Source organism: Neopelma chrysocephalum, unplaced genomic scaffold (assembly GCF_003984885.1).
Source record: "Neopelma chrysocephalum unplaced genomic scaffold, ASM398488v2 Primary Assembly neopelma1_22, whole genome shotgun sequence".
Lineage (NCBI taxonomy): Eukaryota > Metazoa > Chordata > Aves > Passeriformes > Pipridae > Neopelma > Neopelma chrysocephalum.
This window is the reverse complement of record NW_020897689.1, coordinates 20889422-20910091: the sequence shown is the minus strand read 5'-3', so window position 1 is coordinate 20910091 and position 20670 is coordinate 20889422. Positions and strand designations below refer to the sequence as shown.

Sequence of the window (20670 nt, the reverse complement as noted above, 5' to 3'; positions counted from 1 at the left end):
TGCTGTTGGGCATCTTGGGTGTGATCCTGGAGGTTGTGCTAGTGCAAAGGACCATGGCAGGTGAGAACATGTCAGCATGTACTCATTAAATGTTTGTTTAAATGTTAGGATACTCTCAGGCACACTATCGGGATTCTTCCACAAACCCCTAGTTAGAGGTGAAGTTTATTCACTGACCTAAGTTAAAACAATCTCTGTGTGAATATGGAGCAGTATCACAAATGGCACAACTACTGGAAGGAACAGCAGCAAGTGGTGATAGTATCAAAGGTTTTCAATTTAATCTCAGATTTTTCTTCTCTTCAAGTGTGCTGTCAGGTTCAGACCAACTTCAAAAAAGCAAAAAACCCTTTTATGCACTGCCCTCATATGGTTGACACTTTCTGTGGGTTCAGTTAATTTTTTTATTTCTACCTTTTTAACCAAACATTCCTGATTTTTCAAAATTGTTATGTATAGAGCTGGCATTGATGAACTTTTGCTTGCTTTTGTTTTCTGTCTGTAGAAAGCTGTCTCTTTTGCGGATGAAGATGAAGCACAAGCTGCCAAAGACTGTCTCCTGGTTTATTCCCAGGGAGAATCAGGCTCCCCTCATGGCTCCGTCGGCTGCTGCAGCTTTATTGAGGGGGATCTTGATGACCATTTTCTTGATGATTTAGGAGACAAATTTAAGACTCTAGCAGAAATATGCATGGGCAGACAGATCAAAATGAAAGATGGTGGCTCCAGGAGTGAATCAGGTTTCAGTCTTAATGACACAAAGTCGCAGTTCTTAGATCAGCAAAATGCTTCTAGCTCTGAACAAGCCTTTGCCTTGGGCAGTCACTTCCAGCCCGCCCCGCCAGTGCACACAGGCAGTGGCACAGGAGAAGACACCCTGTCCAAGGAAGTGGTCACAGAAACAACCTTTTCATCCCATTCTGGGCAGCACAATGCCCAGCCCCTTCCCACAGCCCACACGGAGACCAATGTCAGCGTGACGGAAACATCCTATTCTGTGGGGGCTCCTGCCCACTCGGCCGGTGTCTTTCTAGACCCCCAGTTTAAGGAGAATGTAGTGGTGACAGAGAGAGTGCTGGCACCTGCATCGAGCATTCAGGGTATGGTAAAAATCCCTGATTTGCCACATGGAAGTAATGTGGTGGTTACAGAGAGGATGGTGAAGTCAGCAGGTGCAGGGCCAGGAGCCCTGGCAGTTCAGGATCTTCCCGACTCCAAGTATGTCGTGGTGAGGGAACGAGAGAGGGTGCTTGTGCCTGCTGCAGAGCAGGGCTCACTCAGCTTCCCCACTCCGGCAGAGGAACGCAGCATGGTAGTGAATGAAAGGGTGGTAACAGCCTCAGGGCTGCAGAGCAAAGCTGAACAGGCTGCAGGTGCCAGCTTAGGAAGGCAAGAGCATGTGTTGATTACAGACTCCCCGCTTAACCTGAGGGGCTCCAGCTTAGAAGGGCCATCTCCTGCCAGTGCCACACTGAGCAAGTCTTCCAGGGTCACCAAGTACAGCACGGTGCAGTACACTCGCTCATAGCTTGGCTCCTCACAGAAGTGGCAGTGTCCGGCACTCTTGTGTCTGTATCCATCTTGCCTTGGGCTTTTCCATGAGATCTGAATTTGCTGGAGCTTCCAGAATGACGTGTACTCGCTTGCACTAGTTTGTATAAATATGGATTATATGACCAGGAAGCAAGTAAGGAAATCTACTGTCACTATTATGTAACATTGGCAGCAATGCTTTTGAAGTGGGAAGATGTGGAAAATATATTTATTTTCTTGTTTGCTATATTTATAATTGCTTTTTATTATTTAGTTAGTGTAATAATACCACATTACCAGAGCTGCATAATTACGGAAAACCATGAAAAAAAATCTCAAATCTAGTGATGGATAGTAGCATGCAAAGCACAAGTTAGGTTTCTGAACTGCTCTTGAGTGTATCTGCTGAAGTCCTCCCACGAGGTGAATCAATTTCTCATTTTGTGTTTGCCACCTATTACCTTGTGGGCCAGGGAAGCTTCTCCTGAGCTGCAGATCTCTGTACCTTGGTGACTTGCTAAGAAATCTCTCGTCCCTGAGAAGCCCAGGCCACCGACATCAGTACGTCTTCAGGGCAGTGGTGTGTTGATCTCCTGAGGGGATGTCACAACTTCGGGTTATCAGCATTTGTAACTTAAGCAATCAATACTTGCACATTAGCACAGGGGTTAGAGACAGCAAGTAGCAAAAACGCTGAACACTGCAATTTTTTTGTCACCTCAGCGTAAGAATTCCATTACTTGATGTAGGTCTACACTGACATGGACAAGTAAGCATTTGCATCACATACATTTTTCACTGGCTCCTAATTGGTCCTTTATTTAACATATGAGAAACAGCTAAAACTTACCTTACCTTTAGAGGCAGAGATTTAGACAGTGGCTTTGCTAGCAAAGTTTGTGGCCCTTAGACATCTGTAGGATCTTATTTACAAGTGCAATTAGGTATTTGCAATTCTGTCTGTGAACTCACAGATACAGAAATGCAGCCTGGTATGTGTGAGGTTCCACTGGTTCCAGTACAAGAGCTCAGGTGGCCTTTATAGTGCTGTGTAATGGCAGCTTTACTTGGCTCTGACAAGACAAGAGAAAGCTCCCTTTAGGTCTTTTATTTCCTTGAAGTTTATGTGGTAAAAGCAGAAGACAATACTGCACTGTTTGGCAGTATGTATATATGCACATGTAAATATTTGTATGCTGTTTGCAACATTTAAAAGTTAATTTTATAATAGAAAAAACTGTCATATACTCCTCGTGTTTTCTCAGAGTAGATCAGGTGTTGGTACTGTGTTTATCTCATACCTGTGAAATCAGCAAGGTGGTCATATGGTACTGCAAATCCTGTGGATCTGCAGAGCTTTCAGGTTGTCTCCATCTTTCCTGGAGTTTTCCTGCAGCTGCAGTGTTATGTTTTCCTCTGATATGTTTTGCCTTTGACTAGAAATGCTTTCAGTGTGTTTCATTTTACTAATAATGATGTAAAAGTTGCTTCAAAAATGTAAACATATAAACTAGGAACCATGACTATGCTCAACATGACAGATGTGCCATTATATGAAGTAGAGTAGTATTTCCAAACAAATCAAACTACTTGCTTGCTTGGACCTGTTGGTTGTTTATCTCTAACACTTCATTTTTAAAATATGTGTGTATTTACTTCTAAGCAAGCCTGAGGTTCTAAGTAGTCACCACTTTCCTGACTCTCTAATGGAATATTTCTGTGGGTTTATGCAATCTTAAAATAAAGGACTCTACTGTATTTTTTAGTTCTTCATTCAGAGAGCTACCCCAGTTAAAACACTGACATTCCTACTGCAAATAAAGAGTTTAAAGATAGAATGAGAACTGGGATTTCCCAAACAGCCTGAAGGAATATGTGAAAGATGCAGATGTAAAAAAAGTTGGTGTCCTGCTAACTTAGAGATTCTGAAAAAACTGTGAATTCTGCCTTCTGGTTAAGTGGACTAAATTCTATAATAATTTGATGCAAGACAACAGCATTCTAGGCACAGTTTTATTGGGCTCTGAGTCAAACTCTTCTGATCAGTTTATACAGACAACATGGCATAAAATATTGTCTCAGTTTTATAGTTGTTAAAACATGCAGTTGTTAACATCCAGAAGAAGATGTAAAAATCGGGACTGTGTCACAGAAATCCTGACTTCCCTGTGTATTGTTTATATATAAACCTTTATCACAGATCTGCTTGTGCTGTGAAGAGTCTATTTGAATAGATTCATTGAGCGAGTCTCCATTATTTCACTTAGTCTTGTACCAAGACTTCAGATGCTATCAGCATGTGCTAATGCTGGCAGAACATCCATCAGATTAAGTCACTTCTAATGGAACTGTGTTTTGTAAATGATGGTGAGTGGTGGGAGGAATGTACAGACCCAAATTAATGGAAGTGCCTGGTTAGCATCTGACTACTAGATAACCACAAGAGGGGAACTAGCTCTAGACACTTATCTTTGTGAACATGCCTTGTTCTGACTTCAAAAGGAAAAACAAGGTCTGTAATTTTCTTATCTAAGAATAATAGAGCACAGTTACACTGAGATGCCAACATGACACGGATTATATCCACGCTGCTCTTCTGTGATTTATAATAACTGTGAATCCTTGCTAAGTATGTTGGACTCCATAAATATGAACCAGCATGCCACAACAAGGATACAGCATGCATCCTGCATACCCACAAGGAAGTATTTCTTGTGTCATCCCTCAGTGTATACTTGGAGCCAGGCTAGACTTCGCAGGACAGGGCAATCTCTTCCAGGCTCCATTCCTTTCTGGGAATTTGACCATAGTGCATAATGAAAGGCTTAAAGCTTGTCTAGGTTATCAGCAGTAAATCAGCTTTAAAAGAGAAAATAAATCAGCTGCTGTCCCTCAGAGAGCGATGGTAAGTGTTTATGGCCTTGAGGCATCCCAAAAATGCATCACTCCATCAGGGTGCACTGCAGTAGCAGAGCTAGTGGCACTGGCTGTCTCTTCTGCTGGCACCTTCTCCCTCCTGGTGGCCTTGTGCTTCCTGTGAGCTCAAAGTGCAGTGGCAGTGACAGCCATCCATTCTTCCTGCCTTATGGGCAGGAAGGCTGGCCTCTGCCTGCTACTAGTGCAGGCTTTCAAATACATTCCTCCTGCCAAACCAACTTAGGTGAAAATCAGGATGGGAGTAGAATCAAACTGTATTTGCATGTGAGGACACAAGGCTGGGCTGAAGAGTGTCCCCAGGGGCTCGGAGTGCCACTTGAGCGTGGATTTTGACCCCACATTGTAGCACACAAGCTAGGAAGGACAGCACCAAGGTGTCTGAGGTCCTGTTAGTGCTCACCACATCGTGCAGAATTTGCCAGCACACCCTGAGCTGCAGAGTGGGCCCCCAGCAGTACCTGGTTTTGTTGGCATGACAGGCAGAATGGCGCCTGTCCACCTGGGCCCATGAAGACTTTGGCTCAGGGGCCATCCATGGAGGTGGTTGAGGGACCCACCTGGGCTGTGGCCTGGTGTGGGGAGCAGCACTGTGCCCTGTGCCATAGCTGGGGTTTAGAGGGGTCAGAGCATGGCAAAGGACTTGGGGGCTTTGGCTTTTCCTGAAAGAATTTGAACCCACTGTTCTCCCAGCCCGGGATGCATCATGTGGGAATGATTGTCACGTCTCCTGCTCCACAGAGCACACCTGCAGCTGAAGCACACACTCCATTACAAAAGCTGCAAATGATAGAATTTACATGGTTGCAAGGCACAAGTGCATGGAAAAGCAAGGCGTTGGGAGTTACTGAACACACAGAAGTGGCTTCTGGCCATGGGAAAAGCTGATCTCTGAGAGCCCTGGTGTGAAAACCCTCTTCCATAGGCATCCTCCAATGGTGACTGCTACTGATGAGATACTGGATAATAAGAACTCTTGGCATGACCCAGAAGAGGCTTGATGTCGAGGGATAACAGGACAGCATTCGCCTGAGGCAAAAGGATAAATGAGGAGTGTGACTGAGTAGAAACAGGGTATTTGCCTACCCTGCAGAGAGCCATCACTGAATAAAAAACCAATGTGGGGCAGGGCCCTAATTGTCCAATAAACACTCATTCCCCAATAAGCCCCCAACCCTCTAGTGAGAGTCACTGCTGGGAAACAACTGCACAAATGTAGCTGTTGTGACACCTGAGCTGAGCAGAATGATTTCAGTCTTCAGCTCCCAGTTTCTCCAAGTGGCCTCACCTCAGGATCCGGCACTAGAGGTGGTCAGGTACCCTGGCACATCATGTTGCTCAGGACCCAACTAATAAATGCCTTTTTATGTAATTCTAAGCAACTTTTATTACACGCCAAATGGTGAAAGTTCCAACTTGTGTTAGCTAGCGAAGCCCATGGAGAGAGGGATTCACACTGTGCAGATATTCCCTCTACTTACTTCATTAGTTTCTATTAGATATTGACACGTGTACAAAGTGGTAGCACTGGTTTTAAAATTGCACTGAATCTCATTTCCTTGAGATATACGACAGAAAGCATCTTCAGCCATATGGTGGGGATGCATCCAGAAGGTGCTGTGGACATGTTGGGGAAAAAACACATAGCAAACAGTTCTCCTAGTTGCTGGGGGGTGGGGTGGTTTATAGCCCTCCCACCTCAGCTTTAAGCTGGTTTCTGATCTGCGATTCGAATGTTTCATCAGAATAGTTCTCCTAGATCTGTTATCTCTAGCAAACAGAACTCAGAGATATCACCTCACAGTGATTAAGCAACAAACTGGCTGGTTGATTCCCTGGCTAATGATTATCCAAGATCTTTGGAGAGTGACTAAAGTTTAAACCCTGGGGGAGAGCAGGAGTTTGAGTAAACAGTGCTAGTACCACTGAAACAGCTGACAGGTCCCTGTCGGGCCTTGAATCCAGCCTCTGGAAGCAGCCAGCTACCCTTCTCCTGCTGAGGATGGAGCATCTGGGAGCAGCTGTGGAACACAGGATGATGGCAGACACTGAGCTCCTGGGAGTAGCTGAGTGGCAGTGACACGGCTCTGGGCAGCAGGAGGGCCCAAGCCCTGGGCTGGGTACCAGGGGCAGGGCTGCAATAGCCCAGGTTAACCTCCAGCCTAGCTGGGTGCCTTCATCACATTCTCTGGCCACCCACTATGCTTTTCTTGCTTCCCTTGATTTCTTCCCCTCATGAAAATCTCCCGGCATTGTCTTTCTAACGTAAGGCAGATTTACTTTTTTTTTTAATCTGTAGGTATTACCAATTACTTCTTTCATCCTTTCTTGAAAAGAAAACTAAAAGCAGAGCTTACAAGTAGAAGGAATTATGTACTTACGGCATCAGCTTTTAGATGGAGCCAAATCCCATCTCCCAGATGATGCGTTGCACCTGATAAAATGCACCCTGACAACACACAGCTGGTACTGACAGGGGCAGATTTGCTCTGCGTGCAAGGGTGCTCACCATTTTGCCATTTATCATCCTATTTTACATCTATCACTTCTGTAACCAGCAAGCTTGACTTTTGCAACAGCAGCAAAGACAGATAGCCTCTCACACTCTTTTTGAATCAGAACCCCAGAGAGGTACTGTCAAAATAATAGATCTGTTAAAGAAAATCTTCCTTGTCATCCATCCTACCTTTGTTTTGTGAGATGCAGTACAGATTTTAATTTTTCATAGTCCTCATAACTTGGAACTCCCTACACTCTTCCTTTACTAGAATAAAGTATTTTTCCCTAACACAAACAAACCAAATCAATCAGAGTTCTGAGGTGTGAGGTTTGTCAGGCATCTCTTTAAACAAACAAGCAAATTAGACTTAGTGTCAGATGGGTAAAAGAGTGGTTGTCCTCTAAATGACCCAAATACTCTTTTCCAGGGTGTGTTAGTGGAATTGGTTAGTAGTTGAGCTTACTGCATTTTGGACAAATGGCTGTCGGCTGGGGCAGATGAAGCCCAGACTAGAGCAGGTAAACAAGCGGGATGGATCTCAAGGACATGTCCTAAACAAGGAGCACGGGATCATTCTCACACCCCAGTTCTTTGAATTAATGAGCATTTAAATATTTGATACCATGTGAAGCAAGTCCAGGCAGAGCGACCTTACAGCACCCTTGAAGACCTTAGTTAGGATGCTCTTATCAAAGAAAGAGAAGGCAGAATGGAACTGAACACAGGTCTTCTCTCACACGAAAATTTCCCTTACAACTTGAATATAGTCAACCATCATTATAAACTCTGCTACATTCCCTGGCTCATTCTGCTCATGTTACTTCATAAGATTAGTTCAAAGTATTTGTGAGACACACAGAATATTTTTTTCAAAAGATAGAGTTAAAGGAAAATAAATCTTATCTGCCTTTAAATCCTCATCCCTTCCCATTGTTTTCATCCTTTCAAATCCAAAAAAAATCCTGCAAAGTAGTTTAAAATTAAAGGAAGATAGAAGTACCTTGCACCTGTTGAGCCTAACAGAGTAATAAGAGCTGACAAAGCAACTACAGTAAAACTGGACTTGTTACAGTTAACTGTTCAGGGATTAAGGAAGTCTTTTGAAAGAGATATTTAAACAAACATTCTGCTAAGAAATCCTAAAATTTGAAGACACCCACTAACCCACTTATATGAGGTATTTCAGTGTATTGTTTGCCAAAGATCTCACCACTTCATTGTGATCCCCTTCCTACAAATCCCACTGATAATTTGTTATGCAGTCTGACGTCCCACTGTACTGGTTTTAGCTGGGATAGAGTTAATTTTCCTCATAGCAGCTCCCATGGTGCTACATTTTTCATTTGGGACCAGAGCAGTGTTGCTAACACAGGGATGAGTTGGTTATCGCTGAACAGCACTTGCAAAGTGTCGAGGCCTTTTCTGATTCTCACATTGCCCTGTTAGCAAGAAGGCTGGGGGTGGGCAAGTGTTTGGGAGGGGAGAGAGCTGGGACACTACATCCACAGTGCAAAATCCAAAGAGAAGGGCAGAACATGGTGCTGTTCCAGAGTGTCTGTACTTATTTCTCAGATATCCTATTCAGATTTTTCACTGGGAAGGAGTATTCTGTCCTATGCCAAAAAAAAAAAGGTTTTGAAGAACCTGAGTGGAAGAAACATTCTTGATGTGATGTGGTGTGAGGAGTAAGAAAATAATATGAGGAAGAAAGCTTCCAAGCTTATGAGCAGTGAAGTTCTACTGTAAAGACGATTTTAGACTCTCTTATTACATCAGCTGAAGTTTGGGATTAGCAGAGAAAGACAGTATGAAACAATATATGATGGTGTGGAAGAAGGAGAGGAGCTGTTATTTTTAAAATTGTTTCTGGGAGAGAATGTGCTGAACGTACCACTCACTCTGAGTTTACAAAATCATCTGCTATGTCTTAGGGATAAATACCATGAGAAATGTTTTCTGCACTGAAAGGAATTTGTACCACATACAAATAAGCAATTAGGACCACTAGGGTTCATTTCAGAGAGAGCCTTCTTCGGAAAGCGCTACCCCTCAGATAACCCCTCTTTGTTTCTCTCTCACATCTACCTTTTCCTGCACCAGATTAAAGGATCAATAGGAATTGAAATACTCCACAGTGCTACCTACTCATCCAGCAGATTGAGTTCTTTTTTGTTCAGAGGAGGTGGAGTTTGACAGTATCTATCTGAGTGCATAAGTTTGTCTGCGAAGCATTAGAAAAGAAATGCAGGCTTTCAAAGGGAAGGGAAATCTGCCTTCAGCATTTTTTCTTTGTTTACTTTGGTGATAGAATGATTGTTTTAGGGTATTTATTTTTTTTTATGTCTGGCTCTGTCTGCCACCACAGATAAGCTTCTGAATCACAGTGACACAGGAATGGCTGACATTTTTCCTGGTGTTGTTGAAAAGAGAGTAAGAGAATTGGTTTGTCATCTTTATTACCAATAGATGACTAGCTGCTTCCCAGGAGGCACCAAATATGTAATGCATTTCGCAAAGCAGAACCATTTAATCTTTCCTTCAAAAAAATCACAGAATTGTTAGGGCTGAAAAGGACCTCTGGGAGACCATGCAGTCCAATTCCCCTGCCAAGGCAGGCTCACCCAGAGCAGGTGACACAGGAACAGGTCCAGATGGGTTTTGAATGTCTGCAGAGAGGAAGACTCCATGACATCCCTGGGCAGCCTGTTCCAGTGCTCTGCCACCCTCAATGTAAAGAAGTTCTTCCTCATGTTGAGGTGAAACTTCTTACAGTTAATTTATGGCCATTGCCCCTCATCCTATTGCTGGGCACCACTGAAAAGAGTCTGACACCATCATCTTGGCATCTGTCTTTGGGATATTTATATGCATTAATGGGATTCCCTCTCAATCTTCTCTTCTCTAGACTAAGCACACCCAGCTTCCTCAGTCTCGCTTCATAAGAGAGATGATCCAGGCACCTAATCCTCTTTTGTGGCCCTCTGAAGGACCCTCTCAAGTAGCTCCTTGTCTTTTTTGTATCGAGGAGCCCAGAACTGGACACTCCAAATGTGGCCTCACTGGTGCCGAGTAGAGAGTAGAGGGGGAGAATCACCTCCGTCGAGTTGCTGGCCACACTCTTCCCGATGCATCCCAGGATACTATTGTCCCTCCATCTGTGTAGGGAAGCCTCGGAAAACAAAGCAAACGGAGAAAAAAAAAAAAAAAAAAAAAAAAAAAAAAAAGAAGAAGAAAAAAGGTATTTTTTCCCGGAACTGAAGAAGAACACCCACCCAGGGGTGGGAGGAGGAGGCGAGCGGTGTCTGAGGCCACCAGGTGGCAGCCCGGGACCGCGCCTGTCCCCTGCCTGCCGGCGACGCCGGGATGCGAGAGGCGCAGCCGAGCCGGGTGCGGGAGGGTCACACTCGAAACGCGATGTCACAGATTTCAAGGGACGGGCAACGGAGCGGGTGGCAGAGCCGTCCTCACACCCCGCAGAACCACGCAACAGTCGGTGAGGCCTTTCCAGCCTCGTTGCGTCTGAAAGGCTTTCGGTTTGGTTAGAAAGACATCATTAGTGGCATTAAAACATAACCACTGCTCAGAAAGCCTATGGGATTAAAGGACAAGGTCCTGGACTGCAATACAGCCTCTCTTTTCTAGTACTCTGTTTTGTGTAGGTAACAAATCCTTTCCAAATAATAATGATTTTTCCAGCTTTGTCATCAATCTCAAACATAGATGTTCTCTGGCAACATACTAACACTCTCCTGCTGCTTTCAAGAAAGGAGGAAGAACTGAGGAAGAACTTATAGCATTTTTCTTTGAGAAGTTTTGGCGCATTCTGTAATGAAAAGAGAAAAAATACTCAACCTAATTAATAGAACTGCAGCTAACAAAAGGTGACCTGAAGGAGTAGTACATTTCCTTATTGGTCTTCTAGTCAAGTAGTACCAGAGCAAAGTCTTTAGCAGCACACCTCCATGCCCATACCCTTCACTTTTCTTCCTCTTATCTTTGCAGATCTTTAACCTGAGACAGCTCTACCCATGTGCTGGCCTTATACAGGTGATGAGTCAAGCTACAAGGGAAGGAAAAAAAGACATCCCAGAATTGCAGTTCACTGTATGGTGGTTTCTGTTTGGCTGTCACCCTAAGTCAAAAGGAACCAGTGACACCTCTAGAAAGGGACTTGTTATGGATGTTGATTTTTTTCATAACAGCAAAAATTAAGAAGGGATTGAAAAAAAAATATTACACAAAACAGCATAGGATGTCCCCTTGGAAAGAGAAGAGTCTTGTTATGTGCTATGCAATATGGTATGTTTTTCCCCCCCTTTTCTCTCTCCTTTCTTCAGAGGTTTTCCACAGAAAGCAGTTTTTCTTCTATCAGTGCTTCTTTCTTTTTCCATCTCACTGTTCTGGAAGATTTGCAAGAGGAGAATAAACTTGGCCTAGGGTCAAGACTAGACCCTATTTGCCACAAAAGTACTATTGTGTTTGGTTCATTAGGGTTCTCTTGGTAGTTTCCTCAGCATCTAGGCAAGGGCACCACTAGAGGGTCCAGAAATCTCTTTTCCCGCTGAGCAGAGCTCAGCCTGGGATGAGAGGCAAGTGTAGTTCTAACAGGAGTTTCTGTAAATCACAGCAATAATATAGGGAGATATATGTAATTACAAGGTAAGGGATAAATTAGTCACAATGTCATAACTGAATATTCTGACAAATAGTGGGGCTGCCAGAGTCCTTGCAATTTAGTTTTCATGGGTGCAAGCAATATAGTTTTTGATAACTGTGGTCAAAGATGGAGTTTAGACTGCAGATGACTAATCACAAAAACAGTAGGATGTCTGTAGGAGTGAAAAGAGAATGCTCTCTATTTTTGAAGGGTATTTTTCTTCCTTCCAGAATGACTTCAGAAGAAGGGGCCGTACCTGATCTTAGGTAAAATCTTTTTTTTTTCCTCAAAAGCTGTCTGCTCATGGGGTTAACAATCAAAACCAGAGGCTGTGTGTATCACTGCTCAGAAATACACACTGGTCCCTCCACCTGCTCATTTCTCTAATTTCCACCATGTCCACATGGCAAGCTCTCCCAGGCCCTTACTACTGGAGTGGTCTCTGGGCACTGCCATGATGAAGTCAATGCTACCTTTTCAGACTGAAATCCCAAAAAACCTGTGCCTCGAATCCTAATGGATTCAAATGAGAAGAAAAGAAAGGGAGTAACATCCTGTCCTCATCAAGGGTGCTGTGAGAGAACAGAATAACCTCAAGGACAGCAAACACCTCCTGCAGCTTGTCAATTCTCTTCTTTGAGTCCAAAGGAGACCCATAACATACATGGGAAAAATTTGTTCTGGGATAGGAACTGCAAAGCGAATGTTTACCTTACGTTTGAACAGCTGATTCATCCCAGCAAGAGGAGTTCCATTTTTGGACCCACCTCTCTAGGCACTAGCTACCCTGATGTGGCCACTGAGCTAAAACCAATTTTAGCAAGCAGTGTCCTATTTGAAAACAGCAGTTACCTCCGAAGAGAAATTACATGCAAAGCTACAGCAGAGTGAGGTGACAGGAGCATTACACAAGCTCTTTAGAATAAAAGGACAGTGTGTATTTGTTTCTTCTAAAATTTGAAACAAAAAACCTCCAGAGTCTCCTTTGCAAGGAGCTCTGTAAAGCAGGATGTCCAACAAACACAAAGCCTTGAGCAGGCAGAGGGGCAGCACATGTCTAATGTCAGCTACAGTTTAAAACACAGAGACTGATCCAGAAAATGTTATTGCAGCCTTGTTTTTTCTTGAGTTACTGCTTCCCTGGGAGACTTAAGCCTAACACATGAAAAATACCAGTCCCCTGAAAAGCAAGTATATTGAACTTCCCACAGATTTGCTTTTCTATACACTGCTTTCCGTTTCTGTGTTTGATTTGCACAACAATCTGTGTCCATCACCTCCTGAAAGTGTATCCTCTCTCCCACCACACAGCCTTCCCTTCTGTTGTTTTTGCAGCTCTTGTTTCTCACCATCCCTCCATGCCAATCCTACCTTTTACTTTCCCTTTAGCCAGGCAATTCCTCTCCCCGCTGGCTTCCCGTCTCCTGTTAAATGCTCAGATCGTGTTCCCTCCTCCCCCTCAGTCTCAGGGATGGGTCCCCCTGCAGTGCTGCCTTTCTTTTTCTCTCTCCTCTTCCTTGCATGGCTCTCCTTGGTACAGCTTTTTTACTTAAAATAATCTAAGCAGTTTTTCTACATAAGGGGCCTTTGCTCCTCATGCTTCTGTGGATGCACATGCTGTGTACTACCACCTTCTCCCAGCTGACAAACTACATCTTCTTCCCAGGCTTCTCTTTCCCTTTCTGTCTGCATTCCCAGCACTAGCCAGCTATGCTGTTTCCTGATTTTACTGTGCCCTTTTCAGTGTTCCTCTGCAACCCCACTTAAAGCAATTTCTTCCAGAAGTTCAACCTTAACATTTCATAATTATCTCAGCTGCTCAGGCTTTTGTCTTCCTCCATTTTCTGAAGCTGCTTGACCATTTTTGCCTGAGACAGTGGAACGTATGCACTGGGAAAAGAGAAAAAAAAAATAGGGAATTTTTCAATGAAGGAAGCAAATGTGTGAGCTCAGAAAGATCTGAACTCTTTAAACCATTTTATATGCTCTTCCTGCTCTCCCAAAATTAATACTTCAGAAGGACTAGGGTAGGACTTTAGTTTCTGAGACCCCCTAACAGCAGAGACCCTCGGGGTACCCTAGTAGGCAGAGCCACTCTGCGGTGCAGAGGCTGAGTGTGGAAAGGAAGGGACCAGTTTATCAGGATCCTGACAAGACCCTGAAGATAAAAATCTATGGAAGGGTGAGGCTGAGATAGAAGCACAGCAGCTAAAACTCACTTCTCAAATAAGAAACTGAAATGTATAATTACACAAGAGCACTGAATAGAGGTTTCTTTTAATCTGTGATCCCATAATCTTCTTTCATTGCCACTTAGCAACAGAATTCCAAACTGATGATGGAAAGCCATGTTGACTTAAAATTCCTCTCTTTGCTGGGCAGAGATGAGAAAAGGTCCCTTTCTGTGCAGGCATAGCAGGTTTTCCAGGTACTGGTTATGCTGTGCCTTTTAGCACTAAAATGCAGACACCTGAATTTTAAGTTGCCCAAAGTCCAGCTCAGTTGGGTAAACAAAGTTGTTTATAAGAATTAGCAAATTTTACTCACAGAAACACAGGATTAATCCAAACACACACATCCACAGACTCCATTAAAATCATACATCATAGGAAGGGGGAATGTGGAAAAAGGGACCAGTGGGCCAAAACTGCTGCACTGGAAATTACTCTTAACTGATGGGTCAGACAGCAGTTGTCATACTTTTTGGGTGTCCACAGTGTCACAGAGATGCTCAGAGAGTAATGCAGGAGGGTGTTATCCTACTGCAATGATCCCTACCCAGATTCACTGGCCGTCGTTGTTTCATCTTCAAGAGACACTCTACACCCAAACAGAGAGCCAGCCTACCTCAGCCCTCTCCTAGGTTCAGCTATTTTCATAAACATCACAAAAAGTGTTAGATTTAGGTGCCTCTCTTCTTTCCGTCTCCTTCTTACCTTTTATTTTTCTACTTCTTCTTACCTTTTTTTCTTTTCCTGTTCTTTTTGACTACAGAGTTGAGCAGTCAGATAAGATACCATCTTTCACAATGAGTCTGGGGGTAGAGGCAGCTAAAAGACATCCTATAAGCTGCTTAACAGTCAGGCTCAGCCGCATCTTGGAGTGGCTGGTGAGGCTGCATGCCCTGCTTGACATTCAGCAGATTCTTCCCCACAGTCCAATTCGGTTGCCTTTTCCTTTGCACGTGTCATGATCCTCAGAGACAAGACTCCAACAGCAACAGCTTCCTCTCACCTTGAGGAATTTGCTTCCCGTACCATGGAAAGGATGGGCTCCCATCCCAGCAGTGCTGCCCATCAGCAGAGGAGAGAGGGGAGGTACTCCAGCCAAAGGGCAACAGATCCAAGGGTGCTGTTAAAATGAATGTTTGAATTAATATTTACATTTTAAAAGGACTAGCTTTGCTTTCCTGGGTTTATCTTCAGCCAAGGACATGGCCCTTTTTTTTGTTTTGTTTTTACAGTAATGTTTTCTCTGAAACTGAGGAGCAAAGACCTGCCCATGCCAGACACGTGAACTCTGTTTAAGAGGGTGCCTTTGTACCACAACATGACTTTGCTCCAGATTGCTGGAGCTCTTTATTCCCAGGCCAAACCAACCATGGTGGCATCGATCTGTCCAAGGGGGCTACTGAGCTCCATGACTGCTGGATGCCTTGCCATGGACTGCAGGACAGGGTCCCTTCAAGAAGGACTTGATGGAGAGGTGAAGAGGAATGGCAGGGCATGACACTCTGCTACCTCTTCTGCTGTTTTGGGTGGCTGAGTGAGAGGAACAACCAAGGAATTCTGCTTTCAAAAGAGCCCAGGGGATGATTTCTATGAGCAATTACACCTGTGTAATTACACCAGTGTTGGTAGATGTTACTAGTGTACCTATGGACCTCTGCAGGAAATAAACCCACCATCCACGAGTCAGCTGGATTTGTGGAGCATGCAGTTGTGCAAGCACTTCAGGCAGAGGGGGGAAAAAGTCTCCTAAGACATGTATAGCTCAGTGCTTTCATGTCCTGAGATTTTCCCAACTTCTGCATGCCAACACTGGGTGTAAAAAAAGACAAATTGCTCAACAGAAAGGAGTGTGACTAGCAATTACACACTTCTGCTATTTACAGCCTTCCTCACATAATGGTACAAAGAAGGAGCAAAATTAGTATGTGTTCCTCTTTTTATGTGACTTTTTGTACTTTGTGGAGGAACTTCAATAGACTCATCAAGATGATACTAATAAAAGATCTACAATTCTGTCTATAGTCAAATATTCCCCAGATAATAGTCGTGGGCTGGAGTTATTTGCTGGTTTTTCCCACCTGAGGTTATGCTTCTTTCATCATTTTTCAAAGACTAAAGCACCTACTTGCTGATCATCATCTTTAAAGAAAAAAATAAAATTTGCTTTTTTCCTATCACCAGGACCCCAATAGCTAATAATGTCAAGCTCATCGGAAATCACCAGTACAAAGCAGTAGCCAACAGTGTAGTGAAGTCTAATACTGGGGACAGAGGGAATCTTTTAAATTGTGTGAAGGAAAGCAGGGTAAAGAAAGTAATTCAGAGTGCATAAGTCTTTTTTGTCCTCTGTTGAGGGAGAATGCTAGTTAGCATTGATCTGACATTTCAAAGCCTTTTGAGGTGCCTAAGCAATTCTAAGGACTTGTCTATTTGACCACACTTGGGAGTTTGTTAAGGTAGAACATAAAGTGTGGCAACTGCTCCGCTAGGTGTGGACAAGCTGCTGGCCTTGGTGCCTTCTCTGGCCTACATGAAAGGGATTAAAATTCTTTTGAATCATGCTTAGAGGAGAAAATCACAGAGATGAAGAGGATTAAACGAATTTAGTTTACCAGTACATATTTCCCTAAGCTGGTTTCCAGTGGCTCCAATTTTATGGGCTGTAATGCACTTTCAGGAAGACATGGGATGCTGTGTACTGCATCATGTAGTGGCAAAGAGATCATAGTGCTGCCCTACAAACAGAGAGGGCACAACCTGGCCTCCTTAGGGCACCACTTGGCCTTATGCAGCCCCCAGATCAGCTTTGCATGAATATTGCGGTGATAGGAGGAGCAAGAGAGGTCCATGAGCTCTGGTCTGGGAACTGGTGTTAGAAGGGCCAGTACAGCAATCACAGTTCATACTACAAGGACTTCAGATTTTCCTGGATTACTTTAGTCAAACTACACTGAATTCCTCAGAGATTTGAAGAACACAAACTCAACCTCTGGAGGAAAAAATGACCCAAAAGTTAAAACACAACCTAGGTATGTTTTACTGGTACAATCTGTACCATAATCTGCATTATAGAATTTATAGATTTTTAGAGTGAAGCGAGAAGAGTTTAGACTAAGTGCCTGAATATGAAAGACTTATGGGCTTCTACTGAAGCTAAGTCATTGATATATAGCATAGAGTGGACAAACATCCAGCATCAGGGCATTCTTTGGATGGCTCTGCTACGAGCTGGAATTGCTGCGAGCAAGAAAAATGATTCTTCATAAAAACTTGCTTGACCTCCACATCTTGTAACAGTGAGCAGTGGGAATAATTCCCCAATAGCTCCATGCCCATCCAGCACTGTGAATCACTCCACTTGCACAGTGTTTTTTTATAAAATATTTAAAATCACTATGTGGACTCCAGGTTTGTAACATAAAATGCTGCTAGTCAGGAAGTCAAACTTCCTATGTGTTTGACTTGAATACAGGCAATAATCATTTTTCCTAACTCTAGCAGACACCTGACAGGCTACTGTAAGCCAGCTACTGTTTCACCCCCTGGACACTACATACTGCATAACACGTAGAGGATCTGTTGGATAAGGCGGTTGTTGTTCTGCTTGAGTTTGTCCTAAAGACACAATAGGCCTCTGCTTTGTTACTGTTATTGATAAAGCATACCTGGATGCAGAAAAAGTCCTGAACAGTCCTGAGACTGAACAGTTTCTCAGCAATGGTGTGTGGTGGGCCAAAATACTATGCAGATCAAGAAAGAGAAGCCATATGCTCCCCAGGAAGAATATAGACAGAAACAGGGTTGGGATAAAATGCACACCTCAACTGCAAAAAGCAGATTTTGTAATAGCTGTGATTTTAGATCCAGAACAGTGGCACAACGGTCATCGATACAGCTAAGTTGTAGGCTCAGCTGATATTTATTCTACTTTCATGCTACAGGAGGTAGTCTGAACCTAGTTCAGAGACAGTGAAGAAAGACACTGCTATTTTTATCTGCAGCAAGTGTTGCATTGAACTATTCATAAGCTTGCACTCTATAAACCTGAGCATGTATCTGTTATGTGATTAGAATTCAGTCTCCCAGCTTGGCTCACAGTAGGTAAAGAGGGATATAACCACAGAGGCTTAATCATGGAAAAGTATACACATGTTGCCTTTATTCATCCATTTAAAGCAGCAATCTGTGTTTGCAATTATGTATGGCAGACAGCAGTTCATGCAGAAAGCACACTGGAGAGTTTGTGTATTTACATATATGAAAGCATACAGAAGCTAGATTTTTCCTTAGAATATATTACTGAATGACTGCCAGTTAATCTTCTATTGACTCATATATCCCACTGAATTTCAAAGTGTACAAATTGTTTTTGTCCCACATAGTACAAAACTAGCTCAATTTATAGGCAATATGGTGAGAAGCACTAGGAATCTCAAAGTCACTCATATTTTAATAGTATGCCTTCATCAAGTATTTCATATCTTGGTCACAGAGCTAGCTTTCACATCTGGTACAGGTATTACTAGCAAGAGCTTTTGGCTCAGGGAAGCTAGTCTAAGAGCAGTGGCTGGTGTACAGTAGCTATTAACTCTTCTGCTTATGCATCACACTGCTGGTTCCACAGCATAGAAGTGTTTAGCCCTTCTTCAAGGGCTTTATCCTTAATATGTTGTAGCATACTTTATTCTTGTTCTTAAAAGTTGAGGAAGAGGAAAATAAAAAACAAAAAAAATCCAGATGTTATTAATGTATTCATATACTGCACATAAGGGTCATAATCTGCTCTGTTCCTGCCCTTTTGAAATACCTATCTCTTTTTATCCCTCAAAAAATACAAAGTTATTTCCTGTCAGTTCCATTTTTATGCAGTACACGTTTGTTTTTGACAGACCAGTGACTTTGGTAAATGTACTTGGAAGTTGATGCAAAAGTCCAGTGAAGTCTGTGGTAGATACAGGAACTCTGTTTATGAGATAAAATGATTAGTACAGCATTTCCTCAGAGCTTTTGGCAGGAAGCAGGCACCAGTCCAATTAATAAAAAGAAAGGCACAAATGTGTGACTGCCACTGTAACTTGGAATCTTCCTGCTCAACAGCATGCCCAGGGGGTTTTATTCCAGGGCAGATGAAGATATTATTCCAAGATGGGCCAGGTCAACAGGAGGGATATATGGTCTGGTTAGCCCAGGACACAACAGGATGCAAAGGCACTTACAGATACACCAGCAACAGTTCACATCAAAGCTGCATCCAATGAGTTCATGCAGTGATCTACCCATATCTATACTGATCTCCACCAAAGAAAGACTTGAGCAATTCAGAAAACATTATAGGATGATTAGCCATTAACCAATGGCTAATTTGGCCTTGTGCAAATTTGAAGAAGCTTTTGAAGAGCCTACCCAGGCAGCCTTGCATGATGGAAAAACAGGTATTTCCTCACACCTATTTGTATTCATATACCAAAATGAAGTGCCTTAGACTCGGCATTTTACAACCTTAAACAGCAAGATGCAGAGCAAAGTACATAGCTGCAACAGCTTAGCAAATATATATAACCTAAGAAAAGATTATAATTTAACCCTGCAGGACCTTTTTTGGCCATTATAGCTAGAGGAAGATTTTCATTGTCATATCCGATCTAATTAATCCTTTGACATCTGCAGTCCACTAAGAATAAATTGATGGTTTATGGAAATTCACTTTAAAAATGTCTTACACTCCCAAAAGAGTGTAGTCAAGACCCTATGAAAATAGTGATCTCTGTTAGTGTTTTTTTGCCATCAGAAACATCTCCATCACATTGTAGATTTACTGTGTATGTCTCACTGTAAAAAGGGCACAAAAAATACATTTATGATATGAACCACCTAATCATTTTACTAATGAATAGATTGACCTTTAAAAACATTGATCTCATGGCAAGTTCCAGTATCTTTCAGCCACAGGAAATGTTACAGCATCAGGGCTGGCACGAGGCTATTCTGTAAGCTTTGTGTATAAACTGAATTGTTGGGTTTTTTTAGCAATCATTTGTCTAGACTGATAGATTAGTATGTAGACATGAATACATATTAAGTTGAATAATAGAAGTTTGTTTTCAAGAGATCACAGGGACTATAGGGGTATCTAATGAAGTAATAATATTCAGTGCCCAGTGACCTTGGAGTTAAAACACTTCAGAGCAAAAGCCTGCTGAGATGAGCAGGTGCCAGGTGGATTCATACATACACTACAAATGCCCCAAACCAACAATCATCTGTTTAGATGGGGGGTTTGTATGGTCTTTGGGCTATGTCCCAGGATGTTCCCTGGACATAACCTTGAAATGATCAAAAAACCTGTGATTTTATACCTCAAGATGAACCCAACCCATCTATCTTCAAAATTGTTTCCTAACAGTATACAATTCCTCATTTTTTAACTAACTGGATTTGATTTAGGACACAAAACAAGGATGATATTCTTATTTTTCTGCTTAAGATCAGTAGTGTTTCCTTACTTCCCATTGAAATAGGCAGTTAGTCCTATGAATAAAGTCTGAGAATGATCATTAAAACTCTAAATACAGACATACTGCTCATAAAAAATGAAAATGGCAGAAGCAGGCTAACAAACCATTTTTTATTGCTATTCTTCACAAATTGAAATTCACACTCAAACATGAACCTCCCTGGGCACACTTATTAATTAGAAAAGCATTAGCCCTGGCTTTGCAGAGACAGGAAATATTATATAATTAGCAAATAGTATAAGCAACAGAACATTTCTCACTGGCTTCAAGCAGTTACTGTGTTGAGCACTCTACTGACAT

At 42.7% G+C, this 20670-nt stretch overlaps 2 protein-coding genes across 4 annotated transcripts in view; one reads left to right on the top strand and one right to left on the bottom strand.

Annotated features, from left to right (window-relative positions):
- Positions 1-17964, top strand: part of DSG2 (desmoglein 2) — a 38842-nt gene extending 20878 nt beyond the window's left edge. The window contains exons 15-16 of one of the 3 annotated variants that reach the window (XM_027674670.1): positions 506-1228; positions 17954-17964. In XM_027674670.1, coding sequence (XP_027530471.1) covers positions 506-1228; positions 17954-17956 — 726 coding nt within the window. In that variant the 3' untranslated portion in view covers positions 17957-17964. Of the gene's footprint in view, positions 1-505; positions 3618-17953 lie in introns of those variants that run through there. The other 2 variants (XM_027674658.1, XM_027674676.1) reach the window with 2 other exon arrangements.
- Positions 3645-20670, bottom strand: part of B4GALT6 (beta-1,4-galactosyltransferase 6) — a 71875-nt gene continuing 54849 nt past the window's right edge. Inside the window, exons 10-11 of the transcript XR_003532846.1 lie at positions 4820-5496; positions 3645-4722 (exon numbers count right to left, since the gene is read on the bottom strand). The gene's annotated coding sequence lies outside the window, so the exon portion shown is untranslated. The remainder of the gene's footprint in view (positions 4723-4819; positions 5497-20670) is intronic.